Consider the following 19,226-nt stretch of genomic DNA (forward strand, 5'->3'; position numbering starts at 1 on the left):
ATCACCTAGATCCAATGAGTGCTAAGTGTTCCATTTATTCTCATGAGAGATGGATTCATGTTGAATCACTACTCATGAAACATGGGTCATCGAGTTTGACTCAAAAATCACACAGTTAAATCCTGATATTCACATCACAATTTGACTAGCTGTGGAAATCATCTCCAACTCTAGCTATATCAAACATAAAGATTTACTTATTCAAATGAAATTTATGATCATACACTTTATTGCTTCATTAGTTCATCAAAATATAGCTCATTATTTATGAGTTAGGCCATGTTAGAGTTTAATTTGGAACTCCAAGGTGAAAACTTATGAGAAAAGCCTTAAAATACACTTACACATGTCAAATTAGAATACAAGTAAAATATTAGATAGACAAGTGAAAGCCAACTTGTTGGCCAAAGATGAATACCTGATTATATTAGATAAACAAGTAGAAGCCAATGTATTGACAAAATATGAGTAGGATTGTAAAAGAAATTCCACAATAAAACTAAAAGCTTTTAATAGAAAAAAATTAGAACAATTTAAAAACAAAAAAAAAGAATATTAAAAAAATTAAGATTTTAAAACAACAAATAAATATTAGAAAATAATAAATTTGAAAAATCTTATTAAAAAGATAAACCTTAAAATCAAACCAAATCATTAAGGGCCTATTATGTTAAGAATAATAATAGGAAAAATAAAATTTTAATGTGTGGTATTCATGTAATACATAGTCCTAGACTAAATTTTAAGCTAGAGCTTATTTATTTTTCTTTCAAAGGGGACGCGGCCCGGCCCACATTGATCCGTTAAAACTTCATTTATAACTTTCAAACTTTTACCCAACCTTTTACTCAACCCAAGGGTCTACTGTACTCAACCCATCCTACCGTTGGGATGTTAACAAACTATATTTTGAATTTTGAATTTGAAATTTGAAATTTGAAACTGAATCCGAATCCGTATCTGGATCAGAATCAGATGGAAATAAAGAAGATGAAGGGGTAACGGTCAAACTTTGTGCTCGGATATTTAAGAGTGCTGAGGTCGCGGATCGAAGTCATTTTTCAGCAGCGTAAAGATAGTTGCAGTCAACTGGAGTGAGCAGAGCGACAGTCCGACGGATTATCTTGTTCGAAGGAGGTGAGTACCCTTAGCTTGCTTTGATTCTTGTTGCTTTTCCTTTCTTTTCCGAGCTTGCTTTGACTCTTGTTGCTTCTTTCATGGCCGAAAGATGTACCTTCTTCACTTTAGAATTCATCTACTTGTTATATCTTCTTCTGTTTGTTTGTCATGTAAATGGATCTGGGGGTTTCTGGTTTCCTGACAGGGCTAGGATTGATTTGAATGTGAGAGGGTAATATATTACTAGGTTAGAGATGGATTACCACAGTCTTCCCCGCAAGCAGTTGCAGGCCTTGTGCAAGAAGCACGACATCCCTGCTAACCAAACCAATGTGCAGATGGCGGATGCCCTCACCACTCTTTTAAAAGTAAGTATACCACGCTCTGTTTCCATTTTTCGATAATTAATTTCTTTTTAGTGGATCATCTCAGATGGTAGGACTTCGGTTTTTTATGGCCTTGTAGTGCATCATGTTTTTAGGTTTATTCTATGCCAAATTTTGTGGCCAAACACCATTAGACCTCTTTTTGTTCCAAACTTTGCAGGCTGAGGGCAAACCTAAATCTGACGCAAATGCGGGGAGGATGCAGAATGTAAGGGTTGAAAGTGGCAAAGAGAATTCCAATGTCCCAAAGGTCTCTACTCGGTCCAACAAAGAACCAGTTAAATCTACTGAAGGAGGAGTCTGTGAGGAAAATGTGGCATCTGTGGAGGATGCGGAAAGCAACGAAGGGGCCAAGGTTGGAAAGACAAGGGGAAGAGGCTTGCCTAAGTTGGTACCCGAAAGTAAGGAACCCAAAGATGAAATTGATGGGAACACTAGGGAGCACTGCCGAGGTTCTCAAAGGGAAAGAGCCTACAAGAATTCAGTCTCTGATTTCAGCACCGTGGATGTTACTTCAAAGAAGATGGATAAGAAGACAATTGCCTCAGAGGATGAAGCGGTTGGGGAAAAGGCCATTGAGAATATTGAAGGGCAGCAAAGTTTAAGAGTTGAGGAAACCTCAAATGACCAAGAGAATCATGGGAAACATTTGAGGCACCCAAGAAAGAAGACTATGCCAGAGGAACAGACCAAGCCCAAGGTGGTCGATGTTGGAACCAAAAGATCAAGGGCTGGCAAAGCAACACATCATCCTGATGTCGCCACAGAGTTATCTGTCAAAGATGTAGATGTAGAGCAGAAGAATGTGACCAATAAGGTGCCTGTCATAATAGATATAGTTGACAGCGATGATGAGGAAGCTGTAAATGGGGCAAAAGACAAGGTGGATATAGTTAATGTCTCAGTGGAACCCACTGTGAATCTTTCTGAACCCCTTGAACCAGTAGTCACCATGAATGCCTCTATATCTCCCAAACGATTGGTCACCCGTAAGGGTCATAAAGGAGGGCACAAAAAGGAGGAGGTGTTGAAAACAAGCAGTGAGGAGGTTAAGGTCAATACAGTTTGTATTTCAGTTGAACCTGCTTCAAATTCCTCGGTGTGCTTGAAAAAAGCTGTGACACTTAAGGGAAAAAAGGAGAAGGAGGTGACTGCTAGTTTTGAAGAAAGCAAGATTGATACTGTTCATGTTTCAGATGAACCAGCAGTGAAACAAAGAGGACAAAAGGGTGGAAGGAAGGAAAAGTCAATTGTAACAAACAGTATTGAGGAGGCCAAGAACATAGTACCTGGTGTTCCTGTTGAAGCCATCATGAATGATTCTGGATCTCCCAAACGAGTGATCACTCGAAAGGGTTGTAAGCCTGAGCACAAGAAGGAGATGTTGCAAACTAGCAGTGAAGAGGATAAGGTTGATGCAGCTTTTTTCTCAGCTGAGCCTACTACAAGTTCTTTAAAGTTCCCGAGACAAATTGTGACTCGAAGGGGACAAAAGTTGAGCCAAAAGGAGGAGATGCAGATAAATGCTAGCTCTGAAGAAGAGAAGATTGATGTGGTAAATGTTTCAGATGGACCTGCTCTTAATCAGAGAGGACGGAAGGGTGGGAGGAAGGGAGAGCTAGTGGTAGCCAACAGTGTTGTGGAGGCTAAGAACATTGTAACTGATGTTCCTGTTGAAGCCAATGTGCATGCTTCTGAATCTCCCAAAGGAGTGGTCACTCGCAAGGGCTGTAAGCGTGAGCAGAAGAAGGAGGTGTTGAAAACTGGCAGTGAAGAGGATAAGTTTAATGTAATCTGTGTCTCAGTTGAACCCACTTCAACTTCTGTGGAGTGCCTGAAACAAGTCGTGTCTCGAAGGGGACAAAAATGCAGCCTCAAGGAGGAGAAGCTGATGAATGTCAGCTCTGAAGAAGACAAGATTGCTGTGATTAATGTTCCAGATGAAACTACTGTTAATCAAAGAGGACGAAAGGGTAGCAAGAAGGCAGAGCTATTTGTAACTAATAGTATTGAGGCGGCCAAGAACACTATCACTGATGTTCCTGTTGAAGCCACTGTGGATGTTTCTGAATCTCCCAAAGGAGTTGTCACTCGCAAGGGCCGTAAGGGTGAGCATAAGGAGGATTTGAAAACTGGCTGCGAAGAGGATAAATTTAATGCTGTTTGTGTCTCAAATGAGCCCATGTCAACTTCTTTGCAATGCCTGAAACAAGTTGTCACTCGAAGGGGACATAAGAGCAGTCACAACGAGGAGAAGGCGGTCAATGCTAGCTCCGAGGATGTTTTTGATGTACCTGCTGTTAATCGAAGAGGACGGCGTGTTGGGCAGAAGAAAGAGTCAGTTGTACCTAAAAGTTCTCAAGAGGTCAAAAACATTGGAACTGATGTTCCTGTTGAAGTCACTGTCAATGTTTCCAAATCTACCAAACAAGTGGTTGCTCGGAAGGGCTGTAAGGGTGAGCACAAGAAGGGAGAGTTGCTGAAAACAAATGCTGAACTGACCATGAATTCTTCTGAGAGCCCGAAAGAAGCAGTAACTCAAAGGGGTGTAAAATGTGGCGAATTATTGGTAAATGATACTATTAAGGAGTCCAAGAATGACACAACTGACATTTCTGTTGAAGATAATGCGAGTGCTTCTGAGTCTCCCGAGAGACTGGTGCATGAGAAGGTATTGGATACTGAAGAGGGAAAGACCAACGCAGTTAGTATCCCAGTAAAACCCACTGTTAAGTGTTCTGAAAACCTCAAGCATGTGGTCACTCGAAGAGGAAGAATCAATAAACAGGAGGGGAGCAAAGTAGTCACTGTGATTTCTCGTGAGTGCCGGACACCAGCAGTGCTAACTGACAGTATTGAGGAGGTCAAGAACAATGCGACTGACATCTCTGTTGAAGATAACGTGAACTCTTCTCAACCTTCCAGAAGAGTGGTCACTCAGCAGGAGAGTAAGGTGGGGAGCGAGGAGGTAGTGAAAGCTAGTGCCAAAGATAGCAATGTTTTCACCAGAAGAGGAAGAATCAATAGACAGGAGGAAGTTCCGGAAACTGATTGTGTTGAGGAAGCCAAGAACAACATGACTGACATTCCTGTTGAAACCTCTCTGAATTTTGAAGATGATGCTTCCATTGAAGTGACTGGAAATACATCTTTAGAACATGTAAATGCCAGCCCTGAAGAGATCAAGGTTGATGCAAGTGGTATGTCAGATGAAAGTATTCAGGGCCAAGGGGAGTCAAGTTCCAAGGGAAATATGGCCAAAGCAGGTGAAATTGTCCCGGAATTTGTTGACAGTATTAAGCAATCAAGCTCTGCATGTAAGGTTGATATAGACTCTGTTGTTAATGAAGAGAATGCACATGAATTGAGGGACTCCAGCAGCTGTGAGGAAGAGGATTTAAATGATGTAAAGGAAATAGAACCATGCCTAGATCAAGATGTAGAGATATCAGAACAGAGGACATCACATGGTGATTCTGCCAGGGAACAAGAAGGTGGAGATTTTGATGTTGATAACTTGAATGAATCTCTTGGGTCTATAGAAGAGGAAACCAATCAACCTCATGGTGATTCTGCCCATGAGCAAGAAGATGGAGAAATTGAAAAGAAACCAGACAAAGTTGATGCTCCCTTAGATTTGGCTGCAAAAGATGAAGCTTTGGAGGAGCAAACAATGGCTCGAAGCACAGTTTTTATTGATAGTTTTTTGGACCAATCTCTTGAGTCTCTAGAGAAAGATTCAAACCTTCTATATGAAGCTGGTCTAGAATTCTCTGTTGATGAAGAGGATCCACACGAGTTAAGGGATTTCAGCAGCTGCGAGGAAGACAATTTCTATGACCTAAAGGAGAAGGAAATCGGCCTGATTCAAGATCTAGAAATATCACAGGAGAGGGCAGCATATGGTGATTCTTTCAATGATCAAGAAGATGGAGATTTTGAAAAGTGTCCAGAGAATGTCTATTGCTGCTTAGATTCGGCTGCAAAAGGTGACGATGCTTTGGAGGAGCAAATAGAGGCCGATGATGGTATGATAGCTGAAAGCACAGTTTTTGTCGATAATATTTTGGACTCTGTAGATTCCCTAAAGAAAGGTACAAACTTTCCATGTGCAGTTGATATAGACTCTGTTGTTGATGATGAGTGTGCACATGAATTAAAAGATTCCAGCAGCTGTGAGGACGAGGATTTAAATGATGCAAAAGAAAAGGAACTTTGTCTGATTCAAGATGTGGAAATATCACAACAGAAGGCATCACATGTTGATTCTACCAGTGACCAGGAAGATGGAGATTTTAATGTCGATACTCTGGAGTCAATAGAAGAGAAAATTAATCAAGCTCATGGCGATTCTGCCAATGACCAAGAAGGTGCACACTTCGACAAGGAACCAGACAATGTTTATACTTGCTCAGATTTGGCCGCAGAAGATGAGAAAGCTTCATGGGAGCAAACAATGGCCGGAAGTATAGTCTTTATTGATAATATGTTGGACGACTCTCATGAGTCTGCAGAAAAAGATTCAAAACTTCCACGCGAAGCTAGTCTAGACTCTGCTGTTAATGAAGAGGATGTACACAAATCAAGGGATTCCAGCAGCTCTGAGGAAGGCAATTTCAATGCCAAAGAAGACGGAGCTTCCCAAGAGAAATCAGAGAGAGTTTATACAAGCTTAGATTTGGCTGAAAAGCGTGACGATGCTTTGGAGGAGCAAACAATGGCTGGTGATGGTATGATAGCTGGAAGCATAGTTTATGTCGATAATATTTTGGACAAACCTGTGGAGTCCCAAGAGAAAGATTTGAACTTTCCATGCGAGCTTGATATAGATTCCACTGTTTATGAAGATGATGCACATGGATTTAGGGATTCCTGCATCTATGAGGAAAATGGTCTAAATGACGTAATAGAAAAAGAACTTGTAGAAATGTCGGAACAGAAGGTATCACATGGTGATTCTGCCAGTGACAAAGAAGATGGAGATTTCGAAAAGAAATCAGAGGAAGCTGCTAATAGCTCAAGTTTGACTGCAAAAGATGATGACACTATGGAGGAGCAAACACTAGTTCGTGATGCTATGATAGCTGGAAGCACAGTTTTTGCTGATAATATTTTGGACAATTCTGTGGAGCTTCTAGAGATATATTCGAACCTTCCATGTGCGGTTGGTGCAGTCTCTGCTGTTAATGAAGAGAGTGCACATGAACTAAGGGATTCCAGCAGCTGTGAGGAAGGTAAATTCAATTATGTACAGGGAAAAGAACTCCACCTAATTCAAGATCTAGAAAGGTCACAACAGAAGATATCATATGATGATTCTGCCAGTGTTCAAGAAAATGGAGATTTTGAAATGAAATCAGAGAAATTTTATACTAGCTCAGATTTGGCTGCAAAAGATGATGAAGCTTTGGAGGAGAAAACAATGGCCAGTAAAGGTATGATAGCTGGAAGCATAGTTTTTGTTGATAATATGTTAGGCGAATCTGTTGAGTCCCAAGATAAAATTTTCAACCTTCAATGTGAGGCTGGTATGGATGTTGCTGTTAATGAAGAGGATGTACACGAATCAAGCAATTCTAGCAGCACTGAGGAAGACAATACTATTGATGTAAATGAAATAGAACTGAACATGATCGGAGGTGTAGACCTAACACATGAAGATGAAGATTCTGGAGAGTGTCAGAGTGGAGAGATTTCAGTTGGAAAGGACGGCCCACAAAATATTCTTTCTTATTTTATTGAAGAAGCTAGTTTGTCTACTACTCCATTGAAGAAGTTTGAGTATGCAGGCAGCAGCAATATATCCTATTTTTCAGGTATGATGGATCTTTTAAAGGGCCATGCCATATCTCATTGTTCGCAAAGGAACTTGGTTGTCCATTTAAAAAAATAGAGCTTATAGTAGTAATAACATGTTTCCTTCTCCAGGTATTTTTGGCCTTAACAAGCTTTTGTTTGTAGAGGGCTTTGGTTTTAATTTAGCGTGCAATTCAGGTATAAATGGTTCTTCTGTGGAAGAGAGGCGGGAGACTCTTTCGACCGATTGTCAATCAGATGCTTCAATAAAAATCTCTGAGATCATTGAGCGTCAGAAGGAATTGTGGACACCAATGAAGAAGATAGAATTCACAACCAGCACAACTGTATCTCCTTCGTTAGGTATGCATCAATTTTCCAAAAACAATGCAATATGTTCTTTTGATTGAACATTATTTTTGTAGAGAACTTTTTGTACTTCAAGGAACAGGGCCAAGCATAATAAACGAGGCTGGTGTATTTCCTAACTATTCAGATATGGATAACCGTGTAACTGAAGAGAGTGTTGAACTTCCTGAATTAGATAATCCAGAGGAGATGCTTGAGATCACAAAGGGCCAAGTATCTCCACACTTGAATTTACTGTTTGAAGAAGATACTCAATCAAAGAAGAGTGAGCTTACAGGCAGCACTAATACAACCCCACCTTCTTCAGGTGCATCAAATATCAAATTTTACAAAAAATCAATGATATATCTCTTTGGTCGAACAGTTCATTTCTTGAGTTCTAAAGTGATATTGTTGTGTTACCTTGTTTAGTCATGGACGACTCTGCCACAGAATGGAGCCAGGAAGATTGTATGGAAGAGGATTGCAATCTGGGAGTTCCTGAAACAGATACCCCACCGAAGACACTTGTGATTGAAAAGAGCCACAAGGAATCCTTGTTCTTGGATACATTGCTTGGAGAGGGTAGTCCAAAGAAATGTGAGCTAATACATTCTAATGCGGTCCCTCATTCAGGTAAGTCACTTCTTACAATTGTTATTATTATTTTTTGAACTTTCGAACATTTTTTAATTGACAGCTTTGGTGCTCCATTGAAAATCCTTTGATTTTGCAAACAGTTCTGATGTATCCTTTTTTTCAGGTATGGACGATTCTGTCACAAAACAAAGTGAAGCGAGGCCATTGACAGAGGCTGACAAGATTGAACTTTTTGAATTTGATTGTACAGAGGACAGTGAATTCTCATTCTCTCCTTGCTTGAATATCTTTGACACTCCGTTGAAGAACCCCATGCTTCAAAGCGTTACTGTCATGCCAATTTCCTCAGGTAAGCCCAATCTCACCATGCCATACCTCTTTCCTTTAAAAAAACGATGTTTGTTGATGACATACGTAAAATTGTGAAACAATCTCGGTTTACAAAATTAATGATATATGCCCCTCCTTCAGGGATAAATGATTTTTCTGTAGAACATAATCAGGGGTTGCACTCAACAGAGGCTTGTAAGCTGGTCCATTCTGAATTGTTTACTCCATCAAATATCCCTGAGCATACAAAAGAGAACGCGAGAGGTGTGAAATTCTAAAATGGTACTGTGTTTCCTTGTTTTAGGTAAGGAAGAGGATTGCGAGCTGGGAGTTCCTGAAATAGATAGCCCATCAAAGATGCTTGTGCTTGAAAAAGGCCATGATGAGTGCCTGTTCTTGGATACATTGTTTGGAGAGGGTACTCCAGCAAAGAAATGTGAGCTAATAAATGCAAATACAGTCCCTCATTCAAGTAAGCCTTTTCTTACAAACCTTATTCAATTTATAACGTCTTTTACTTGAGAGTTCTGGTACTCCATTGAAGGTCCTTGATCTGGCAATCCATTCTGATGTATGCTCTTTTATCAGCTATGGATGACTCTATAGAACAAAGTGAAGTGAATCCTAGGATGGGGGCTTGCAAGATGGAACTTTATGAATTAAATACTCCATCAAAGATATCTAATGGTACAAAGGATGATGATTTCTCATTTTCTCCTTGCTTGAATATATTTGACACCCCATTGAAGAACCCTGTGCTTCAATGCATTACTGACATGTCCATTTGTTCAGGTAAGCTTGATTTTCTAAAGAACTATGAATATCTTTTTCCTTGAAAATTGTCTATGTAATTTCATTTATGAATCCCAAGGTTACGGTTAGTAATGGCATGTCCTCTTGTTCAGTAGGGGGTGATTCTGACATAGAAAAGGGCAGCAAGATCCTTACAGAGGCTTCTAAGAATGAACTTTCTCAAATAGATGATTCTTATGTAGAAAAAAGTGGTGACAGGTCTCCTTTCCTGAATACTTTATTTGTAGACAAGATTGTTTCTACATTGAAGAATTCTGAAGTTGAACACACACATGGTGCTGGCATTTCACCTTGTGGTAAGCTCAATTTTAAAAAGTGCCACAAAGAATCTCCTTTTATTGAACAAATTGTGTCTGGATGAGATGCCTTCAATGTATTGAGCAATTTTGAATTTGTCTTAAAGAGTGATGCTTTTATATCCCTTTTATCAGGTATAGATGATTCTGATGTCCTTCCAGCAGAAGCATGTAAACTGGGAATGTCTGAGCTTTCAACAGATGATGATACATTTTCTTGCCTCAAGGCGTTGTCCGTAGAGATAACCGACATTTCATTGAGAACACCTATGTTTATGAGAGGTACCAACAACACTTCTCCTTACTTGGTTTATCTTGTTTGTAGACAGTGCTGCTCGTTGAAGAATTCTAAGCTTACAAGCATTACTCTTTTCCTCAATGACTTTATTAATCCATTGAAGACTTTTGAGCTGATCTATATTGGTTTTTTTTCCTTGTTCAGGTATAGATGATTCTGCCAGAGATGAGAGTGGGGATGTCCCCTTAAAGATGGCCGAGAATACAGAGTATCATGACAGATCTCCTTGCCTTGAAACCTTGTTTGTAGATGTCAAGCCCCTTTCATCCGGTAAGCCTGAACATGAAAAGTTCCACAATTCCTGTACACATAGGCGATTTTTCCATTAAACTTCCAAGCTCAGACATACTAATGGTGTTCTTTTCCAGGCATGGATAATTCCACTGCAGATCAGACTGTGGATGATCTTCCAATAGAAGATTGTAGGCAGGAACTTGCTCAATTAGATGACTCATCAAAGATGTCCGAGGTCACAAAGGACCAGGACAGATCTCCCGGCTCGAACATCATGTTTCTAGAGGGCATTGGTAATTGTGTTGCAAGTAGTACTCATGTAAAATGTTCTTCCGCTATGAAGGATTCTATCTTAGAAGAGAACCAGGTTGTTCTTCCACTGGAGGCTTGCAAGATAGAATGCAATAAATTTGATACTACTTTGAAGCTGTCTGAGCTCACCAAGGATGGTCTTCCAACAGAAGATTGTAGGCATGAACTTGCTCAATTAGATGCCTCATCAAAGATGTCTGAGGTCACAAAGGACCAGGACAGATCTCCTGGCTCGAACATCGTGTTTCTAGAGGGCATTGGTAATTGTGTTGCAAGTAGTACTCATGTAAAATGTTCTTCAGCTATGAAGGATTCTATCTTAGAAGAGAACCAGGTTGTTCTTCCACTGGAGGCTTGCAAGATAGAATGCAATAAATTTGACACTACTTTGAAGCTGTCTGAGCTCACCAAGGACGCCAGCTTATCACCCTGCTTAAACATGGACTCTGTTACTGTATTGGAAATATCTAAAGCTACAAATGGCACTGATATATCTATTTGTTCAGGTGGCACTGACTCTGGTCTGGACAAAATGTTGGAGATTCATAGAACAGAAGATTCCAAACTACAAATGGCACTGGTGAGACAAGGCTCCAGTACATCATCAGAAACGCTGAAGCTTGCAGACATTGATGGTTTATTGCAGTGTGAGGATATTGATATTTATGCTCCAGAACAAGGCTCAGAGATCCTTCCAATAGATTCTAATTTGAAAATGGGTCATGATAATCCCAGCTTTCAATCCAGGCAAGCTGTTGACAGTGACCTCACCAAACTCAGCTTAGGGCATCTTCGGAGGCTGTACAAGGAGAAACAAATGAAACGAAAGAAGTCTGGAAAGGTAAGAAACTAACCATAGTTAACTTTTCTTAAGGTTCTGCAAGCACACATTTATTTGTGATTCCAAGCTCTTCGGGAATTGCAATTCCATGTGACATTGCTCGATATTTTTTACTCTGCAGGTGATAAGGAAGCACCCTGCTTTTGGAGAAGAAAGTCAGCAGGATTGCAAGACACAGTTACAATGCAATGTTGTGACAGAAGTCAATAAAACATTGAACAAGCTCGAAGTAGAAGCATCTGAAAAGCTTGATAAGCCTGAAGAATTCCATCAGAAATCACCAGCAGAAAATGATCATGATTCTCTCCATCGATCACCAGCGGCAGGAACCATAATCTCAGAAAATATGTTTGGTGAGAGTACGCAGGATTGCAAGACAGGTATACATTGCAATAACGATGTCACCGAAGTCAATACTGCATCGGCAAAGGACGATTCTCTCCATGTATCATCAGTGGTAGAAACCATAATCTCAGAAAATGGGATTGTTGAGAGTCAGGAGGATTACAAGACAGAGTTACATTGCAGTAACAATGTGTCACAAGTCAATATTGTATTGGCAGACTGTGAAATTGCAGAGGGATCTGAAAAGCTCAATAAGCCTGAAGAATTCAGTACAGAGAGTAACTACGTTCTCCCCCAAACAGCACCAGTAGAAATAGGATTGCCAGAGGTGACAAGCAGTTACAGGTCATCCCCTGGTTTCAATAGCCAGCCTTCCAAAATCTATCCTCCAATGAGCAAGCCTGAACTTGCAGAGGCATGCGAAAAACCTGATAAGCTAGATGAAGATGGTACATCCTTGAAAAAATCCAAGGACATGGGAGATCATGATTTACTCTGTGAGTCACCAGCGTCAAGAATTGTACCTTCAGAAACTGTGCAAGCTGATGAAAGGAATGGTTTAGCTTTAGATGAAAAGCCTTCAGTACCAAATAATTCTGTGGAATCAGGACTGTTTGTTGAAGAACATACTGTTTGTAAGGAAGAATCAAGAATACCCAAACTTGTAGATAGGTTGAAAATTCTAAATGATAGATTACAATCATTGCAAAGCAATTTGCAAGGACTGGGGCCGGAATCAACCTATGCTACCCCTCTCAGGAAAGCAATGAATTGCAAAAGCATTGGAAGTGCAAAGAAGAACAGGGTTCCGATGTCTGTGGGCCGATTTAACATGACATCCACAAAGGAGAATCCCACTGACAGGAAGACTCCTCTTAGCTTAAAGAAGGATCAGCGATCGTACAATGAGAATCAAATCAAATCAAAAGATTCTGAAAAGGTAAGCAAATTACTATCATTGCTATTTGTTTTTAAACACTTGAGCCAATTCCACACTTTTTAAACTCAATAATTTAATCCTGCAGGTAGTGGGTAAACGACCAGCCTTAAGGAATTTGTCGTTAAATGTATTGGAAGAGAGGGATCAGACGACACTCCACATTCATGAAGAAGATTGAAGTTAGCAAAGACTTTGCATTGTGTTTGCGCAAAACTCTGAATTGCGTTTCTGCTTCCATTTGCAGAGAATCATTCAGCATAATGTAAACTTGTAGATGATAGCATTCGAGAATTGGCAAATTACATGTTTGCCTCGTCATGCACCTCCATTTCTTTGTCATATAGTAGGGTTTTTAGAATTTGGATAATTCGGGAAAATTTGAAGACTGCTTTGTATGATCTTTGACTGTTTTGGATATACATTCTGTTGTAGCATGCTATCTGTGAATGTTCAGTATGCCATAAATTACTCATGCCCTTCCATTTCTTTGTCGTATCCGCTGGCTTTTTAGAATTCGGATTATTCAGAAAAAAATTAAGACCGTTTTGCAAGACCCCTGATTTCTTTTACATAGATTGCTATTATAATTTCTGTTGGTAATATGCTACAATGCCCTGCTATGTATGAGTGTTCAGTATGTCATAAATTAACAAGGTAGAGCATATTGAGATGCATGCCCGGAAAAAGGGGAATCATTAGTGCGCACCCTCTTTCTAACAACTAACAAAACAATTAGAATATATGACTACTATTTGAGCTCACTGGCTAGATTATTAATGGCTCTTGTAATTTATATAATGCGCGTTCAAAGATTCGTTTATGCAAAATAGAAATGTTAATCTTTGATGGTTCTTGTGGTGAATTTCTAAATAAGTGTGAGTGACACTTTTCTATTAAGGTATGGCTTATGTTTTGATTTCTATTCATTGTTATTTCCTTGTACTTGCATTCATTCACAAATGTTTTCTGCTTCCATTTGCAGAGAATCATTCAGCATAATGTAAACTTGTAGATGATAGCATTCGAGAATTGGCAAATTACATGTTTGCCTCGTCATGCACCTCCATTTCTTTGTCATATAATAGGGCTTTTAGAATTTGGATATTTCAGGAAAATTTGAAGACTGCTTTGTATGATCTTTGACTGTTTTGTATAGACATTCTGTTGTAGCATGCTATCTGTGAATGCTCAGTATGCCATAAATTAATCATAATCATGCCCCCCTTCCATTTCTTTGTCATATCCATTGGCTTTTTAGAATTCAGATTATTCAGAATATATCTTTTTTTCAAGACCCCCCTTCCATGTTTTGCAAGACCCCTGATTTCTTTTACATACATTGCTATTATAATTTCTGTTGTAATATGCTACAATGCCCTGCTATCTATGAGTGTTCAGCATGCCATAAATTAACAGGGTAGAACATATTGAGATGCATGCCCGGGAAAAGGGGAATCATTAGTGCACAACCTGTTTTTATGCCATAAATTAACAAGGTAGAACATATTGAGATGCATACGCGGAAAAAGGGGAATCATTAGTGCACACCCTGTTTTTAACTACTAACAAAACAATTAGAATATATGACTACTATTTGAGCAAAAGATTCGTTTATGCAAAATAGAAATGTTAATCTTTGATGGTTCTTATGGTGAATTTCTAAATAAGTCTGAATGGCACACTTCTCTATGAAGGTATGGCTTATGTTGTGATTTTTATTGATTGTTATTTCCTTGTACTTGCATTCATTCACAAATGTTTTCTATTTATCTTTTATTGATTACATTTTATTTGTTTGTGCTTATCTCAATAATTTCTTTTATAAATCAAAATTCTCTTTTCTAATGCTTAGATCTTTGTTTTTTTCTACTTTGGATCTATCTTACTATGCAAATGATTGAATCACACAAGTCTTAAATATTTAAATAAACTTAGCCTCATTTTTTTAACATGCTGCAAACTAGTACTTCAAACCATTCAATGTATCTTAAAATAATATGTAGAGAATATAGGCATGCTTATTTTTTCTATAATAAACAAAAGAATTCGAATATATACTATGTAGGCCACTTGTAGCCTTGTATATGACACATTAGCAATTGTACAAAAAAGGGTACATTAGCAATTGTACAAAAAGGGTACATTAACCATTAGGAAACCTTGGAAAAATTAGGTTGATTAAGCACTTGACAAATATTTTTGAAACATAAAGATGTAACATTGTCTATAACAACCATTAGCACAATAATAAAAAACAACAATGATCCTCAAACAATTGCGCACAACTAATAGGTTCCATGACAATCACCTAGAATGTATGAATGATTAAGCCATGTCTAAGCATCCACATAACAATCCAAACTTTATCCATGGACTTCACGGGCTATGATCTTCCACATTTGCCAAGCAAGTAGACAAGCTCATCCTCAATGTAATTCAATTTCAAGGTTCCTTTTAAGCCTACAAATGAAAACAAAAAATAGGCTATGGATATATGAAAAATCATCTAGAATGGAAAAAGGGTATCCAAATGTAAAATTACATTTTCAACATACTACAAACCTTTGGGAAGTACCCACTTTCTCAAATGTGCTAAAGCAATAGATATATGTTAGGGAACAAATATTTTCTTCAAAATGTGATATAATTAAAGACATTAAATGTCCGAAATGAAGTGCAAATTGTACTAATAGTTGGCTAGATTATCGTGGAATTGATAATCTTCCTTTGAATAATTCGGGTACAACTCCTTGTGTTGGATCTCCAACAAATTCACTATACAACAAACAAAGATGCTTTTAACTGGAAAACAAGAAAGGCACAACAACATCTATCTGTAAACATGAAATAGATGTGAAAGAACGAAAAATTGAAAACAAATAAGTAATGAATGGTACAAAGACCATTCATCTAGCTTTTACATTACAAAGTGATTATGGTGGAGAGATATGATGAATATGAATATGATAAACATATGAATACTCTAGGCTCAAAGATCAAGTAGTAAACATATTCATTAATAGATAAGGTGAGATTACGTTTAGAGAATGCTCCATTAACTCAAAGATCAATGAATAAAGAAAAGACAAATAATCCAGACTCAAAGTTTTGGCATATAGATTTCTCCTCCCTGAACACACAAAAAGAGATCAAAGCTCTTTTAACCCCTACAATTACAACCAAAACAGAAATATAATCTCCTCCCATTGTAATACAAACAAATGAAAACAAAAGTAGAAAATCCTCCCCATATAGCACAAAAGTCTCCAGCAAGAGAAGCTTGGAACCCCCATTCCCTTGAAAGGATTTCCATAAGTAATCCCCTCTTGAGATTTTTCAGTTACTCCTTTTCATAATCGAATCTTGGAATGAGAATTTGACTCATCGTTTTGTTAAAGTATTAACATCAGTTGAAGTGATATACTCATTATATCGAGTATTTGTATTCATGATTTAAATGAACATTATTTTATGCCTTACACACACACACACACACACACACACACACACACACACACACATGTATATTTATGTATATATATGCCTATTTATTTATAAATGACTTTACTTAACTAATTGGGCTCTTATAATCCAAAGAGACTATTATGTTATGAAGTTCTTGAATGTAATTGTCACCTCGTGGTCATCGATTGAGAAGCAAACTAATTGTGTTTGCTTATACACTGTGTAGTGCCTGCCCCTAGTTCGCATTTTTGTTGTCATTGGCAAACTCTTTTAGGCTAGTTTTATTCTTATGATTAGTGGCATTGTTTTAAGACTATCAGATATTATTTTTACATTCAGTTTATTATATGATGAGATTACTTGGTACTCTATATTTCATGTACGCATGATGATTATTACAGTGCTTTCAATTATTGATGATGATTATTACCTGTGTGTTTATTTATGGATACTTACCCCATACTGCATGTGTATGGTGTGCATGTTTGTTTTCTTTATGCATGGCATTTTTGATGTGGTTAAGGAAGGGACTCGTAGTCACATGCTAGTCGGGATCTACACGATGCACCACTTCCTGCCATTGCCTATTTAGTTTGGAATATTGTTTCTGTACATGCGTGGATTGTATGCAGGTTGCAGGTATCGGGTATCGACTTCCTTGAATTGCCAAGATGAGCGTACCCTGTCGCATTATCTCAATGATAAGAGAGGGGAGATAAATTCTTAAGTCCAAATCCCAACCCTTTAAGCCAATTGTCCTAAAAAATTAGGACAAGTATATGAGTTGTGTAACCTCCAAATGTGTCAGATGACGTTAATTCGTGATTGTAACCCTTTAGTTTGATTTTGTATGTGTTTTTTTATGATGGGTTTTTGTATTTTATTTTATGAGTCTTTGGTGTATTTTCTATTAATTAAGTCTAATTAAAAAGATTAAATTAATGCTTTAATTTAATGAAAAATTATTATGACATTTTAATATTTAATTATATTTAATTAATTGAGAATTAATTAAATAAAAAGAATTAAATTTGAAGATAAAAGTTATAAGGATAAATTTAGAACGTGATAATATTTGTTTAATTTAATAATAATATATTTAGAGATCATTTTAAAATAAATGCTAAATATTATTATTATTTAAGTTGATTTTATCAATTAAGTTTCAAAAATAAATTTAAAGTGGAAAATAAATTAATCTATTAAAAATTTCATGATTGCATGATACGTACATGAGATTAAATTTAATAAATTAATCTAAAAAGAAGTCAAGTAAAAATCAAATAAAGTAATTTAAATAATTGATGAATGTGTATGGAAAAGATAAAAGCAAGATCAATAAAAGTTAATAATGAGTTAAAGGTTGTGAGCAAGGAGTTCTTTGGGGTGAATGCACAATTAGTGCCCCGATTTTCGGGAGAGAACTCCATATCACAACTTGGGGGATCATTTTCGAACCACTGCGAATTTTGGAGAGGAATTTGGACGTGAATTTTGGAAGCAAATTTGGAACTGAATTTTGGGAGGGAAATTTTGAGAAAATTGTTAGAGAAAAGTTCTTGGATAGAAGTGAATTCCCTCGCAAATCTTTTGGGTGTTGTGATTTTAGCATCAGAGCCAAGTAGGTTCTTGAGTTTTATGCATCTAGTTAAATTACGTTATTTAGATAATCCTGTCTTCTTCGTGACCGAATTTGATTGTTTGTATTTCATTGCAATGAATCCTTCAATCTTGTAATTTTTGGGAACTCTTGATATGCATATTGATTCCTTTTGTGTGCAAAGAGATCAAGAGAAAACCCAATTGGAACCCCTCGTTCTAGATGATAGAAATTGTATTTAATTTGGGAAAAGTTTGAATTTAAAAATGAAAATTCGAATAGTTGATAGTGATTCTTCTATTAGACTATATTTGCATATTATATATATATATATATAATATACATTTAAAATTATTAGTAAATTGGTTGTGGGGATGAATTTTATTAAAAATAAAATTTAAATAAAATAATATATATATAATTTACTATAACTTGGGGGGAATCGGTTTAAAAAGTTTTTAATTAAAAAAAATTAAAAAAATATAATTTAGGGTGGGCGGGGGCCACCACCCCCACCCCCCTTTCTCCTTCCGCGACTTGTGTTAATGCGGGCATGCGTAGTTAGCTGCTACACGCGACAGCAACCTGTTTGTGGCTGCATGGCTATGATAAGCCAAGCGACTTTTAATTCATATGCAATGTCTTTTTAAAAAAAATTATAAGTTTTAAAAATTATAAATTAGTTAGTATTTATTATTATTTAATAATAATTTTATATAAATTTTAAATATTATTTATAATTTTATTAATAAATTTTAATATATTAACTTTATTATTATTTAATAATATTTATTAATAGACTCTCAGTTGATAATCAAGACATTTCAGACCCTGAGATTATTATTCAGGGTTTTGCTGATTATTACAAGACTCTTTTTACTTCAGAGGACTCCTCTGAGGCTAAGTCTTTAAGAAATAAATGCAAAATGCTTATTCCTAAAAGTTGGACTCGGAGGATATTGTTGTGCTTGCTAAAGATATTTCTATTGAGGATATTGAGGGAGCTATCAAGGCTCTCAATAATGATAAGGCCCCAGGCCCTGATGGTTTTCCTATTGAGTTCTATAAATCCAATATCAGTTGGATATGTAAGGATCTCCATGACTTATACTCTGAAGCTTTGTCTATTGGCTCTTTGGGACAAGATGTTAATAGAGGGATCATTAAGCTCCTCCCCAAGGATGGAGATAAGACCCTCATTAGGAATTGGAGGCCGATTACCCTTCTTAATGTGTCATATAAGATTTTGGCTAAAATTATGGCTCTTAGGTTAGTCAATACTCTTCCTAAATTTGTTAACTCTACCCAAACTGGTTTCATCAAGCGTAGATATATTCTCGAGAATCTCATAACTAGTTGGGTAGCCATGGAGTGGTCTAAATGCTCACACCAAAATAGCCATGCTTCTTTTGGATTTTGAAAAGGCTTATGACAAGGTTGAGTGGAGGTTTATTCTTATGATATTAGAGGCCTTCGGTTTCCCTCCCTCCTTTTGTAATATCG

The 19,226-nt window shown here is 37.3% G+C and overlaps 1 protein-coding gene across 9 annotated transcripts; it reads left to right on the plus strand.

The window, feature by feature from the left end:
- Nucleotides 1-991: 991 nt before the first annotated feature.
- On the plus strand, nt 992-13,209 carry LOC149542858 (uncharacterized). 9 transcript variants are annotated; one of them, XM_089797762.1, is made up of 17 exons: nt 992-1,137; nt 1,325-1,487; nt 1,666-5,533; nt 5,621-7,321; nt 7,434-7,664; nt 7,798-7,977; nt 8,082-8,285; nt 8,413-8,598; nt 8,721-8,774; nt 8,884-9,051; nt 9,168-9,371; nt 9,485-9,688; nt 9,824-9,970; nt 10,131-10,256; nt 10,355-11,373; nt 11,495-12,658; nt 12,744-13,209. In XM_089797762.1, exons 2-17 carry the CDS (start codon nt 1,374-1,376, stop codon nt 12,834-12,836), a joined length of 9,663 nt encoding a protein of 3,220 aa, XP_089653888.1. In that variant the 5' UTR covers nt 992-1,137; nt 1,325-1,373; the 3' UTR covers nt 12,837-13,209. The 9 variants fall into 9 exon arrangements, with proteins under 9 accessions (XP_089653888.1, XP_089653882.1, XP_089653883.1 ...); XM_089797756.1 differs by having other exon boundaries at nt 1,666-7,321; XM_089797757.1 differs by having other exon boundaries at nt 1,666-7,321; nt 9,488-9,688.
- The last annotated feature ends 6,017 nt before the right edge of the window (nt 13,210-19,226 follow it).

This window comes from Cupressus sempervirens, chromosome 8 (genome assembly GCF_028749045.1).
Source record: "Cupressus sempervirens isolate cs-2001-9-10 chromosome 8, ASM2874904v1, whole genome shotgun sequence".
In the NCBI taxonomy this organism is placed as follows: domain Eukaryota; kingdom Viridiplantae; phylum Streptophyta; class Pinopsida; order Cupressales; family Cupressaceae; genus Cupressus; species Cupressus sempervirens.

What these genes read in the sequence shown, in the direction of transcription:
- LOC149542858 (XM_089797756.1), top strand. Translation starts at nt 1,374, where the DNA reads ATGGATTACCACAGTCTTCCCCGCAAGCAGTTGCAGGCCTTGTGCAAG. An exon ending in TAATGCGGTCCCTCATTCAG is followed by an intron (nt 8,286 to 8,412) that starts GTAAGTCACTTC and finishes CCTTTTTTTCAG; the next exon opens with GTATGGACGATTCTGTCACA. An exon ending in TGACATGTCCATTTGTTCAG is followed by an intron (nt 9,372 to 9,484) that starts GTAAGCTTGATT and finishes CCTCTTGTTCAG; the next exon opens with TAGGGGGTGATTCTGACATA.